The sequence below is a fragment of the Spodoptera frugiperda genome, chromosome 15 (assembly GCF_023101765.2).
Source record: "Spodoptera frugiperda isolate SF20-4 chromosome 15, AGI-APGP_CSIRO_Sfru_2.0, whole genome shotgun sequence".
Taxonomy (NCBI): domain Eukaryota; kingdom Metazoa; phylum Arthropoda; class Insecta; order Lepidoptera; family Noctuidae; genus Spodoptera; species Spodoptera frugiperda.
The window spans coordinates 1725913-1739631 of NC_064226.1; the positions used below are offsets into that span (position 1 = coordinate 1725913).

Below are 13719 nucleotides of genomic sequence, written 5' to 3' on the forward strand. Positions count from 1 at the left end.
GAACTCACCCACGCCTTAAGAAATATCAACTGCGATATTGTAGGACTCTCAGAAGTAAGAAGAATGGGATGCAATATCGAAGAACACCAAGACTACATTTTCTGCTACATAGGTCAGACGAAAGGTCTTTATGGAGTAGGCTTTCTAATAAAGAAAAAGTATAAGAAAAATATAAATAACTTCTTAGGAATATCGGAAAGAGTAGCACTTCTACAGTTAAAATTTGAAAGATTTTCATTGTCATTAATTCAAGCATATGCACCCACTGAGAAATCATCAGATGATGAAATTGAACAATTCTACAATGAAATGGAATCTGCACATGAACTAACTGATGATAAAGTAATAGTAATGGGAGACTTTAACGCAAAGATAGGAATCTCAGAAGCAGATCACTACCCAACTCTAGGCCAATATGGTTACGGAAGGCGAAACGAACGAGGTGACCGTCTTATTACTTACGCTTTCCAACACAAACTGTCTATAATGAACACATTTTTCAAGAAAAAGCAAAACCGCAGATGGACTTGGATATCACCCGATCTAAAAACTAAAAATGAAATTGATTATATAATGACAAACAGTCCCAAGCTAATAAGAAACATAGAAATACTGAGTAACGTACAATTTCCATCTGATCATAGACTAATGAGGGCCTCAGTACTTCTAGGCCACACACGTAAGAGTAGAAATAACTTTAAAACACCACTTAAGGTCCCAAAGACGGAAAAAGAAATTGAAGACTACAGAACAAAGTTACAAACAAAATTAGGATCTATACAATTGGACGTTAATGATAGCCAGACATATTACAACCACCTAGAAAAGAGCATACTGGAAAGTTCGAAGTTGAGGAATACGGATCAAGTAGAAGGTCATAGAATATTCAGTCATGACACGGTTCAACTAATAAAAAGGCGCACAGAATTAATACATATTAAAAACAAAACAAAAGATATAAAATCTGAATTGAGTAGAATATACAAAGAAACAAAAAAATCTATCAGAAAGGACTACAACAACTATAGACATAACATCATCACAAGAAACATAAAACTTTTAGAAGTACAAAAAGAGCATACAAGGAGCTGTCAACACACAAAACATGGATTCACAAACTAGAGCAAAAGACAGAGACAACGAATTCAAGAAAAGATGTCTTAAACCGTGCAACAAATTTTTATAAGGATTTATATAGGAAAAGGAACAATAACGAAATAGAAATACATACTAGCAACTATTGCGAAGACATTAAACCAATTCAAGATTCAGAAGTTTATGAACACATTAAACAGTTAAAATCAGAAAAAAGTCCCGGTCCGGATGGAATCTGCAATGAAGTTCTCAAAACGGGTGCACCCATTCTAATCCACCACTTGACAAGACTGTTTAATTTAGTAATGGACACGGAAATGGTTCCAGAACAATGGCGCTCATCCGACATAATTCTACTCTATAAAAAAGGAAATCCCTTAGATGTAGGAAACTACAGACCTATAAGCCTATTACCAAGCATATACAAGTTATTCTCATCAATAATGCTAAGAAGAATATCTCAAAATATTGACGACAAGCAGCCGAAAGAGCAAGCAGGGTTTAGATCAGGTTATAGCACAATGGACCACGTACACACGCTAGAACAAATAATAGAAAAGCACCAAGAATACAATAGACCCCTATATGTGGCCTTCATTGACTATAGCAAAGCATTTGATAGCATCAGCCACTGCTCAATCTGGAATGCACTGCAATATTCAAATGTCCACCAAAAATACATCAACATCTTAAAACACATTTATTCAAATAGTACAAGCAAAATTAGACTTGAGACCAGAGGAGATGAAATTAAAATAGAAAGAGGTGTCAGGCAGGGAGACCCGCTGTCACCGAAACTTTTCATAGCGGTGCTCGAAAACATATTCCAGAAGCTAAACTGGGTAAACAAAGGACTCCTAGTAAACGGAAAATATTTAAACCACTTAAGATTTGCTGATGATATAGCTATAATAGCTGAGACTCCAAAAGACATTGAAGAAATGATGAGAACACTTGCTCACGAAAGCTCAAAAATTGGCCTTGAAATGAATCTAACTAAAACTAAAATAATGACTAACAGTCAAGAGCGACCCATTACAGTTAAAGGAAATAGCATAGAATATACTCAAAAGTACTTATATCTGGGAAAACAAGTGTCTTTCAATAAATCCAACAATGAAGAAGAAATAACCAGGAGAATTAACGTGACTTGGAAAAAATTCTGGTCTCAAAAAGAAATCCTAAAAGGCGATTATGGGTTGCACCTGAAAAAAACTGTGTTCGACACGTGTCTCTTACCATGCCTACTTTACGCGTGTCAAACTTGGGTGTTCACAAATAAAGTAAAACTGAAGATCAAATGTACCCAAACAGCAATGGAGAGGAGTATGCTGAAGATAAGGAAAAGACACAAAGTGAAAAACGAAATTATCAGGAAAAAAACAAAAATCACTGACGCTCTCGAACACGCACTTACACTAAAATGGAAGTGGGCAGGACACATCTCTCGCTACACAGACAAAAGATGGACTATAGAGACCACACGATGGAAAGGACCAGGGGGAAAAAGAAATGTTGGTAGACCAAAGCGAAGGTGGGCTGATGATGTTATACAGGTGGCAGGGGACAATTGGTTAGACATAGGCAAGGACAGGGACGTGTGGAAGAAGCTGGAGGAGGCCTTTACCCAGAAAGGGGTCCATATCTCGAAGAATACTAATACTATTAACATACTCTAAGGAAAACATACTAACAAACAAACTACTAACAAATTTGAAATGTACATTGGAGATATGGAAATAAATGGCTTTTTATTTATTTATTATTATTACGTGTCGTAATGTACACCTCTGTCTACCTCTTCAGAGATAAAAGGGGTGACACTTCATCTATTCTGTGTTCCTGTTATAACAATAAGTTATAGAACCTATCAATACTTGGAAGATAATTTACATTTCAAGACGTTCATTTAAATAATGTCAAGTCTATTGGTTTTAACTCAACCGTACTGGGGCATCAATCAAAAGTTTTTCATTTAACTTTGTCCTAAATTTTAGGGAACGTTTCTCGTAAAACAAATACAAGAATTTCGGTATGCCTCGCTTCCCGCCATACTGATTTGACGTCATCATTGAAAATAGAATTCGGTTTTCAAATTATTTTGTCTTCCTTTTTTTATTGAAAAAGTACTTTTTGATACGTTTGATATAACAACATATAAATGCAGTTTTACTTTTCTTTTTAAATTACGATAAAGTAATAATAATTTTAATTATTTGTTTATAAAATGTTGCATTGTATTTTAGATATTTTGTGTGATATCATAGTTCACGATTCCTTTGAATATGTGAAACTTTATTTATTATTCTTGGAAAATTATTATGGAAATATATGGAAAATAATTATTATTCTTGGAAAAGCAAAGTATTATCTACTTCCCAGAATCAAGAAGGCATGTATTTAACGGAGGGATAACGGTGCCATTTCTCATGAATTTAAAAATCTTTCGTATAAAATGTCCCAATTGCTCTTCAAAAGAAAGTCTAAAAGAAAAGGAATGAATCCGCTGAAGTTATAAGCAGACAAAATCAAAAAAACAAACAACCTTCGGTCAACCTAATATTTATGTAAAACAACACTGACATGCAAGAAATCGACACACGCACCAATACTAAAATAAAATGTATAGAAAATCCACAAAATTTACTAGGCACATAAGTCCCATATTTCAACACTTCGGTACCAGGATCTCATAAAAAGATAGGAGCTTCAATTTATGAGTGGCGCAACAAGATGGGACTTCTTAAATCACTACCACACAGGAAAGGGAGTCGGTAGGTAAGGATTATGGAAATTTTCTCATAAAAAACATCGATATTTTGGATGACGAAGCCAATACTCGTGATGCTGAGGAAATGATTGGCTCGCCAAAATATTTTTCTTGTATCTTATTTTACGTTATTATTTTCTGAGAATTCGGTAAGACGAATTCTCGGTCGTGTTTGCTTTCGGGATACCGCTTTCTGCAAACAAAATTGTTTTGCCTTATATATTTTTTGTGTGGATTTAATTTTATTGGTTGATAAATTCAATTAGCTATTAAAAAAACTGGTGTTTTTTTAAGGTGGGGATCATCCTATGGCTTCGGCGAATTATTATGTTTTAAGGCTTACTTACGTAATTATTTGACAAGGAAGTCGACTAGTTGCAAGCCATGCTCATTTCAGCTGCTATGGCTTTGTATGTCTCACAAAAGTTATAATAATATGAACATAGTTTTGTGATTGCCAAGACCTCTATACTGTTTTGACAATATACTCACAAGATAGATTTTAAAAATAAAACTGTCTGACTCCCTTCCCTATCCAACATTTACAAAACAAACTGCACCTTTTACGGTGAATAATAACAACAAGAAAAAGGTTTAACTTATTTAAAAAGAAAGCCACAGTTCACTACCCTGGTATTTGTTTAGCACTCGATGCTCATTTGTCTACCGTGGCACATTCATTTACCCACCTCCAAGTCGATTTTTCCTCACAAAATGTAGGTAAAGGTTATTTATTAACACCCTGTTTCGGATTTATTGTGATGGTATTATTGCATTGTGAACTTTATTTCTTGAGCTATAAGAGTTATTTATATGTATGACTTATTCTTCAGAATATTTTGTAATAGTAAATTTCAGTATAAAAATCAACTGTTTGAAAAAGCATTTTTGCTTTTTAACAACACGCTGAAATAAGACTTTGCCTTACCCAAAACTGAACCCCAGACAGAGCACAAAGCCTCTTAAAAATAAAGCTTCCTTTTATTATTATCATCAAAAGCATTCTGCAGTCCCTTTATTCGTCCTAATAACGTTGGCCTTTGAAAAACTCCTTAAGAACCAAAACAAACCCTTTTTAATCCCCAAATCATCATTACGGTGATTATTAATCCCCGAAGAGGACGATTTTAATTAATTTCAAACTAATTAGCAATACACTGAATGAAATATTTATGAGCAGGCCCAATTAGCTCGGGCGCTTCGCTGTTGTTCATTTAATTTACTTTTAATTTGTTTTTAATTATATTCGTGAATAAATTCGTTATTTTCAAAATTAATTTGTAATTTATAACGGTTTACAAATTAGCACATTAAGTTTACTCGCCTGTTTATTTTAGCACTTTTGAGCTACATTAGAAAATAATGATACATATTGCGTAATTTTATTATTTTTGCAGACTGACTGCAGACAAGGAACAGTTGCTTTAAAATAAAATGTGTTACTAGTTTAATTTCTGCGTCTGTCATCGGGTTAAAAGTGTTAGTAGACACTTTTTACTTTTTAATATCGTGATTTACAATGAAAAAATAATTACAAATTATAAATGTGGTGTCTATAACAGGCATAAGCACATCACCTTGTGTCTTAATCTTATTTTCTATACAGTTGACGTGCCTTAATAGTAATAAATAAATAGTAAAAAAAAAACAAAGAACTCAAAAACATATCTATCTGGAGATATCGAATTCAGTCCACCTACCTGACTACCCAAGCAACCTTTATTTTTACAAATGGCAAGGAAACCCGTACTAAAACAGATTCCCTGTTTTCTCATGGGAACCGTTCGTTTTCTCACTTCAATATACCCTTTTTTCTCACTGTACAATACACAGTACTCAGCCTGATTGATAGACTGACTGACAGATGACTTGCTGCCTCAATGCCTAAATGGATATCAAGGACGAGGACTTGAGGTCTGTTAATACTGAAAAGGGGTTGACAGAAGTTTCTATTGTAGCTGCTAATAGAGTTTCATGGCCTGAATTTGTCAGGTACTAGCGGACGCCGCGGACTTTGTGTCGTGTTAGATATTTACAATAACAAACTCAACTAATAAAGTATTAGCGAAATTGGTTCAGCTATTCCCGAGATTTGCGATTAGCAACACATTTTACGATTCATTTTTATAATTATACACTTGGAAGCAAATACACCGGAGACACAAGCGTTTTTATCATCTTAAAGAACCCACTAAAACTTTAAAAATAATCTCCTATTTAAAACGTAACTAATTGCCTTTCATACGCCATACATTACCACTACATAAATAAAATATCACACTTTACGGGGAGCGCGGGACGTTACAAACCACGCCCCTCTTTATTTTCCATCTAGCAGTTCAATAGTAGTATCATACCGCCGACAGATCATTATAACTTTTTGTAGAAAAAGTTGCCATCTATCCACATTTTAATGTGCCACTTTCGGAGCCCTTATAACCTATAAAATATAAACGGACAGGGCCGATTTTTTGTGTTCACAGTGCACAATTACATTATGGCATCTCCTCTTTGTACTTGTTTCATGGTGATACCTAATAAATAGTAGGTAACATATCTTCCAAATAACCTACCCTTTCACAAAACAACAAGCGAAATGCTTTACTTATATTGCTAATATTATTCATTTTATCATACACAAGGTATTCTGTAACGAATACCTCACCTATTTACTAACAGCTCGGCTAGACTACAATAAACAGAGTCGAATGCTTATTGGCGCCCGCGTGGGACCACACAGCTGAGACGATAGTACATCGATGCGCTTTCTCAACTATACCAACAAACGGACAGATGAATCGAATTACTGCTGCATGGTAGTATAAATATTGAGTTTAGTTCTCACTGGGTATTAATTAGGCGTATTTGTGAGATTAAAGTAATAGTAGTAAGTCATATTGGTGAAATATAGACGATTATCACATAACATCATATCACATCATCAGTCTTATCAATGGCCACTGCTGACCAAAGGCCTGTTCTCACACAAAGAAGGTTTGAACCTTAACCACCATGCTTGCTCAATGTGGGTTGGCGATTTCAAACTTACAATTAGTAATTATAAGCTCAGGTTTCCTCACGATGTTTCCCATCACTGTTTGTCAGTAACAGACAACTCGTATGTATTATACGAGTCCTATAGAGTATTATTATTCATATATGTATGTATCTGTAGACTATGCGGAGATATTTTATTCTATCCGAAACTACCTTGCTTCAATACACAAATGGAAATAAGATCGTTGTTTGACCAAAGGCCAGTTAAAGATAGTTTATTATACTTATAAAATGGTTTCCTACTAAGACTGGAATTGAACCTGGTGTCACTGATGAAAATACGAGTTCATAAGCAAGCCGAAGCATATTTATTAATCAAGTACGTTCCGCAAAATATGTAAAATTGCTTTACACTGCAGATAATAATTAATATCATAAATAAAAACCTCTTTCGTTTTACGACGAAATTTTATTCTATACATTAAAATCGGTTCACGAAAATTTCACGTAATAATTTAAAAAGTTGAACATTTCGGATGGGTTGAATATAATTCAATATATTGATTCCGGTTTCCCAATGATTACGGTTTCGGATCGGCCGGAACGAGTATAATCCAGTTTCTCTGATATGCAAATTGATAAATTAAATTGCCGTTTTTCGACTGTACGATTATGAGATGAGGTATTTTTGTTTTGTGTCATTGATGAAGGCATGTTTGTTTCATGTTTAGCTTATTTGTTAAGACTAATATTAAAAAGCAGCTCAGTTTGAGATTTCTTGAACGTAAAAATGAGGTAGGTACAAAAATTCCGGAGCTGCTGACTAAGTAGCGTGTTTACCAGGCTCCGGCTCGAAAAGCAAGAGTAGGAACGGGGTTGTTTTTAGTCAGTAAGTCTGACACTGCCTTTTGCCTCGCCCAAGGCGGGAGGAGTCATTGGATATATCTTTCACCTTAAAAAAAATGTAAAAGAGATACAAAAAGCATCCGATTGTGAGTTTAAATATTAAGAGTGGAGTTGAATACTCGATGTACAGCTTCGAATCTTTGTAGGTTTACCTCATTCAGCCTTTCACGGTTGAATGAACTAGAATGAAAACGTTATACATAGTTAAAGTCATCACAAATATAATAATATATCAAGCTATATATTACAATAGTATAGACGAGACCACATACAAGAGCTCTTCTATAATAAATATTTCCAGTCTGCGATCGTATCGATTTAGATATATGTATTAACAAAATATATTTCGTACGTAAATTTTTGTGACGTCACAGAAATATATTATTATAGATATGTCTGTGACGGCCTTTACTCTTCTATAAGACTGAACACAATTCCATTTGTATATTGTTATCACATTATTATTATAATTACAACATCATCGTCATCGCATCAATTAATCGGAATTTAGCCAAAACACCGCAATGTTGGTGACGTAACGTTATTAATATTGTATCCTATCAACTGTACCGCAATATTAATTTACTCTGAACACAAACTTAATACATAATTATTTGCTAACGTGATTACTACAGCAATTACACCGTAAAGTGACGCATGAAGAGAAAGTGCTCCACTTTGCATTAACCGACCAATTCGAGAAGTAAACCTTTTTAATGAAAAACACCGTATAATATTAACTTTCTAATTTTGTATCTTTATATTTGAGTCGCAAAGCAGTCGAGAAATTGAAAGGTGTTAACACCAGCTCCGGTAGCCGTGATCGTCTAGTGGTTAGGACCCTACGTTGTGGCCGTAGTAACCCAGGTTCGAATCCTGGTCACGGCAGTGATACACTGTCGCGGCGGAGCTATTTTTTTATAATTTTTTTACAACATGTTTAATACAAAAATGGAAATAATGGAAAATGAAAACCAATGTATAAATAAAAAACGTAGCTTATATGATCCGAAAAACCTTTGTGTTACTTTTATTATATTTTTTACACGTTTCTAATTTGGATAGACAAACACGCACCGTTGAGATTCAAAAATAATATACAAACAAGGCCCTCTGGATTTTTAACAACTCACAGAGGGAAAATATTTTTATAATTTGTACAAAAAATTAACATAACAAGCGAAGAAAATTAAACGAGCGAAAAGTTCTTTGTTTTTTAAAGTTTGTATCTAACATTAATATTAAAAAATATTGTTAAATTACATTGGCACCACGCGCTATTCTATTGTTGTAAAGTTGACCCCAAGCACATGATATCGAGTTATCGTTGCGATCTTCGACGGAAAAAAATTAAAAAGCTGACATATATAACGGAAGGCGTTCTAAGTATTATATTTAAATTTCTAAATCCTCACTACAGCTTAAATTCTAGATATGAATGTTTGCCCAGCTTGGGAATTTTACCTTAGTAGGACTAGATAAGAGAATAAGACCTTAGTAGGACCTAGCGGGTTGCCGGGACTCCGGCTCAAAGAGTAGGAGTAGGAACGGGGGATTTTTAGTCAGTAAGAGTCGGACAGTCCTTGAATGATTTTCGCCCATAAAAAAAAGTCCTGAACTCGAACCCGAACAATCTAGACAATCAAGACTATCATGCTCTATTGGGACCGTTTGGAAGCAAATTTGTTAGGACATAACACAATCAACAATTGTCTGATACTGTAATCTCGTATAATGATATTAATTTTGTTTTGTCGGATTAAAATATCGTTTGCAAGTAATCTCAGAACTCAATATGTCCGTCTAGACGCCATTCAATTGTGATAACTGTCAAAGAAACGTTTTTTTTTTTATTGTGTCGGATTACTCGGTTTGAACTTGATAGGTTGGCTGTTTATTACAAACCCATTTGTGTAAATGTAACTGCCAGATATTGTTTTCAATATGTTTTAATAACTAAACTATAGCAGTCTAAAAGCAGAAGTAGGAACGGAGTGGTGTTTAGTCAGTAACCGTCGTACTCAAAGTTGTTTAATGGTTAATTAGCCCAGTCCTTACCAATGGTTTTCGGAGCAAAATCAACACTAACGAATACTTTAAGAAATCATTAAACGTATCTGAGTACGGCTATAAGAGTCTGACTCTCATTCTCGCCTCGCCCACAGCGGGAGAAATCATTGGATGATTTTCCACAATAAAAAAATATTGGTTTGTTGAAAAGATTTTATTGGGATTTTCATTTCAAAACTCGCATTCATAATAATAGCATAGTAAATGTTACAGCACCTCCGAAAATGAGCCTATCTTTGAAAGTCTAATAAGTGGTAGTACGAGTAAAAATAACAAATTCTTATCCAAAAAATATTATGTACGGAGAACCTGACAAGTTCCATTACTTGTGAGCCTCACAAAAGGTCCGCGCCAATTTATCGGATCGTTTGTATCACACGTCTATAGGAGGCTGACAAAATATTCTAGTAGGAACTGACAGCAAAACGTATCGCATATATTGTGACCTACATAAAATATTTAATAACATTTTCTTGCTGACAAAGAGTTTTTTAGTATCACTAGTAAACCTTTTCTTTATCTAGATATGTTTATCTTGGCAGTTTTATCTAGGCTCGTATTACTGTGTATTTTTTTACTAGTATTGGTAGCAACAAAGCTTACAGCTCGCCACCGATGGTAGGCGCTCACTATTCCTCAAACGAAGCGTTTGTAGCGAGTGCATTGCAGGTCGAGGAAAACATCTGATTGTGGCAAAATTTTGAGAGTTCACGAAAGGAAGTTGGACATTTTGTATCCTCAAAAATGCATTGCTTCACAAAATTTATATTAAGTTTGGGAGACCCATGTTTCCCAATCTTCCTAATCCCCGATTCCCCAACAACCTTTAAATTCCTAACCTCCAAAAGGCCTGTACATGTAACGCCCCTGGTGTTGTCCATGGGCGGCGGCGATTGCTTACCATCAGGTGTACCGCCTCGCTCGTTTACCGGCTTATACTATAAAAAAATTGTTTTGTTTGTTCCAGAGGTCAGCCATGCTGCGTGATGTACAGTAACTCGAGCGATGCGGAGCGCGACGCGGCGGAGGGGACGACGCTGGCGGCTCTCGTCGCGCTCTACGTGCTCGTGTCCATCATAGGTATTATAGGTATGTTGTGTGACGTCATACCTTCCATCATGGACGTCAGCATCGTCATGAACAGCTGTATTATGAACCATGCTACATAAAAGGCAATGCTATAATCTAAACGCTTGACTGGCAGGAAGTTTTTCTTTGAGGGGACAAAATTATCCAGTAATTTCTCCCGCTAAGGTTGAAGCGAGAGGGAATATCACAGCCTTAATGACTAAAACCCACTCCGTTCCTACTCCTGCTTTTCGAGTCGGAGCCCCAATAACCCGGTTGGTAGTCCGCAGCGCCAAGTGGCAGGCGAGTAGGAGTAATAAATCACTATTGCTTAGTCTCTGTTAATTGAGTGTCTTTTAGATCACTCACAGAAAGAAAAGCGATGGTTATAAATGATGTCTTCTACTTTACCATCAAATCATCATTATGCCCATGAAATTAAAAAAATCGAAGAAGAATACTAATTCAGTTAAAGACATTTTCATATAAAATGAAAATTCATTTAACCTTTTCTTAATGAGAAAGCGTCGTAGTCGTCCATGAATTTTATTACTTAACTACTTTATGTCCTTACATAAGTTTTGCAATTAAATTCTACAAGCATTTCCCGGTAATTAGTATGCTAGACTAATAACTTCTTAACGCGAGCGAAATCGCGGGCCAAAGCTAGTCGTTTCATATTTTAATACCTCCTCTAAATGGATGGTAAACTATAAAAAAAAACTTTACCAATACCTATTATGTTTTTTGATTCCAACGCAGAGAATATTTTTCTAAAGAAAAACGCCAGGTGCTTTCTATAACGGAGTATAAATAAAATAGGAAAAACTCTTTTTCATAAGATTTTTATTTCATTTTACTGCTTTTTACCTTCATTTCGAAGAAACACGGAGTTTTACTTAAAAATGAATTTATATTTCTCATTTCTATAGAGCTGATATAACTATCAAACTAACTTATAATCTTACTTCCATTAAATATTGTACTTTTTAGTTTAAACTTGCAGGTATAAAAAGACCTTTCTCTAAAAACCGACTTAAGGAAAGGTTTTCTTAACGTATTTATATTTTTCGTGCAGGAAATGTGAGCTTAATGGCTGCGCTTGCGTCGGGCGGGGCGTCAAGACTGCGAACTCCACAGATGCTGAGCGCATGCGCAGCCGACTTCTTAGTGTGCGCCGCCAGCGCACCCCTAGCTGCGACCCGCGCGGCCAGGATAGATGAACTGCCCTGCCAAGTTACTTATTATATTGAGGTATATAATATGTTTGGTTAATGAATAATGTGATTGTTGACATCATTTTAGTATCATCAATATTAAAAAGCTTCTGCCCGCAATTTCGTCCGCGGAAAATTTCTTGAAGATCACACTTGGCACTATTGTACCTTCCTATTAGTAAAATAATTTTTAGAATCGGATCAGTAATTTCGAAGATTACCGAAATTCTCTTGTCTGCTCAAGATAATAGAGAAGAAGAAGAGAAATGGTACGTTGATGTAATATAATTTATGTCACATATCAATCAATTATAATCGCGCATAAAGCTTGGCCATGGTCGCCAAGCTTGGCCATGGTCGCCAAGCTTGGCCATGTTCGCCAAGCTTGGCCATGGTCGCCAAGCTTGGCCATGGTCGCCAAGCTTGGCCATGGTCGCCAAGCTTGGCCATGGTCGCCAAGCTTGGCCATAGTCGCCAAGCTTGGCCATGGTCGCCAAGCTTGGCCATGGTCGCCAAGCTTGGCCATGGTCGCCAAGCTTGGCCATGGTCGCCAAGCTTGGCCATGGTCGCCAAGCTTGGCCATGGTCGCCAAGCTTGGCCATGGTCGCCAAGCTTGGCCATAGTCGCCAAGCTTGGCCATGGTCGCCAAGCTTGGCCATGGTCGCCAAACTTGGCCATGGTCGCCAAGCTTGGCCATGGTCGCCAAGCTTGGCCATGGTCGTCAAGCTTGGCCATGGTCGCCAAGCTTGGCCATGGTCGCCAAGCTTGGCCATGGTCGCCAAGCTTGGCCATGGTCGCCAAGCTTGGCCATGGTCGCCAAGCTTGGCCATAGTCGCCAAGCTTGGCCATGGTCGCCAAACTTGGCCATGGTCGCCAAACTTGGCCATGGTCGCCAAGCTTGGCCATGGTCGCCAAGCTTGGCCAGAGTCGCCAAGCTTGGCCATGGTCGCCAAGCTTGGCCATGGTCGCTAAAGCTTGGCTATGGTCACCAAGCTTGGCCATGGTCGCCAAGTTTGGCTAGTAACCATATTACAATCATATACTATTTTTTAAATTTGTCCCTTTGTCCCCAGTCGTTCCCCGTGGCTGCAAGCACGTTATCCTTAGTGGCGATAGCAGCAGACCGGTGTGGGGCGGTGAGGAGGGGGGGCACGTCACTCTGTGCGCGCCCGCACCTCGCAGTCGTCGCCGTGTGGATCATTGCGCTTTTGCTTAGTAAGTTACTTACCAAATATGTTAACACATTCAGTGCCACCAACTTGCCCGGAGAATCCACATAACGAGTTCAATGCTTTTACTATTTCTTTCCAAAATGCAGGTGAATTTTCTGCTTAAAATAATACTGAAGACTAAACATACCCTAATCTAAAGAATTGCGTGGGGGATGCGAGTCTACGGCACTGAAATAAAATTTACGTGGACTCTCCTGGCGAGTCGGTGGCACTGAATGTGTTAAGGAAAAGGTTAAAAATTTAATGATAGACTTGAAGCTTCATTATTCTTGTTCAAGAACAATAACGAGGTAAAAATGGTCCTGATTTTTATAAAAAGTCTTGAAATTTTTGATCTAGTTTAGAGCTTGTTATTTCTGACAGT

General features: G+C 36.8%; 1 protein-coding gene and 1 non-coding gene across 2 annotated transcripts in view; both read left to right on the forward strand.

Moving 5' to 3' along the window:
* LOC118274442 (galanin receptor type 3) overlaps positions 1-13719 on the forward strand; it is a 97029-nt gene that overhangs the window by 81830 nt on the left and 1480 nt on the right. Inside the window, exons 2-4 of the mRNA XM_035591913.2 lie at positions 10806-10927; positions 11985-12160; positions 13197-13338. Coding sequence (XP_035447806.1) covers positions 10825-10927; positions 11985-12160; positions 13197-13338 — 421 coding nt within the window. The 5' untranslated portion in view covers positions 10806-10824. The remainder of the gene's footprint in view (positions 1-10805; positions 10928-11984; positions 12161-13196; positions 13339-13719) is intronic.
* Trnah-gug (transfer RNA histidin (anticodon GUG)) lies at positions 8585-8656 on the forward strand. Its single transcript has one exon. It is a non-coding gene; the product is annotated as a tRNA-His (tRNA).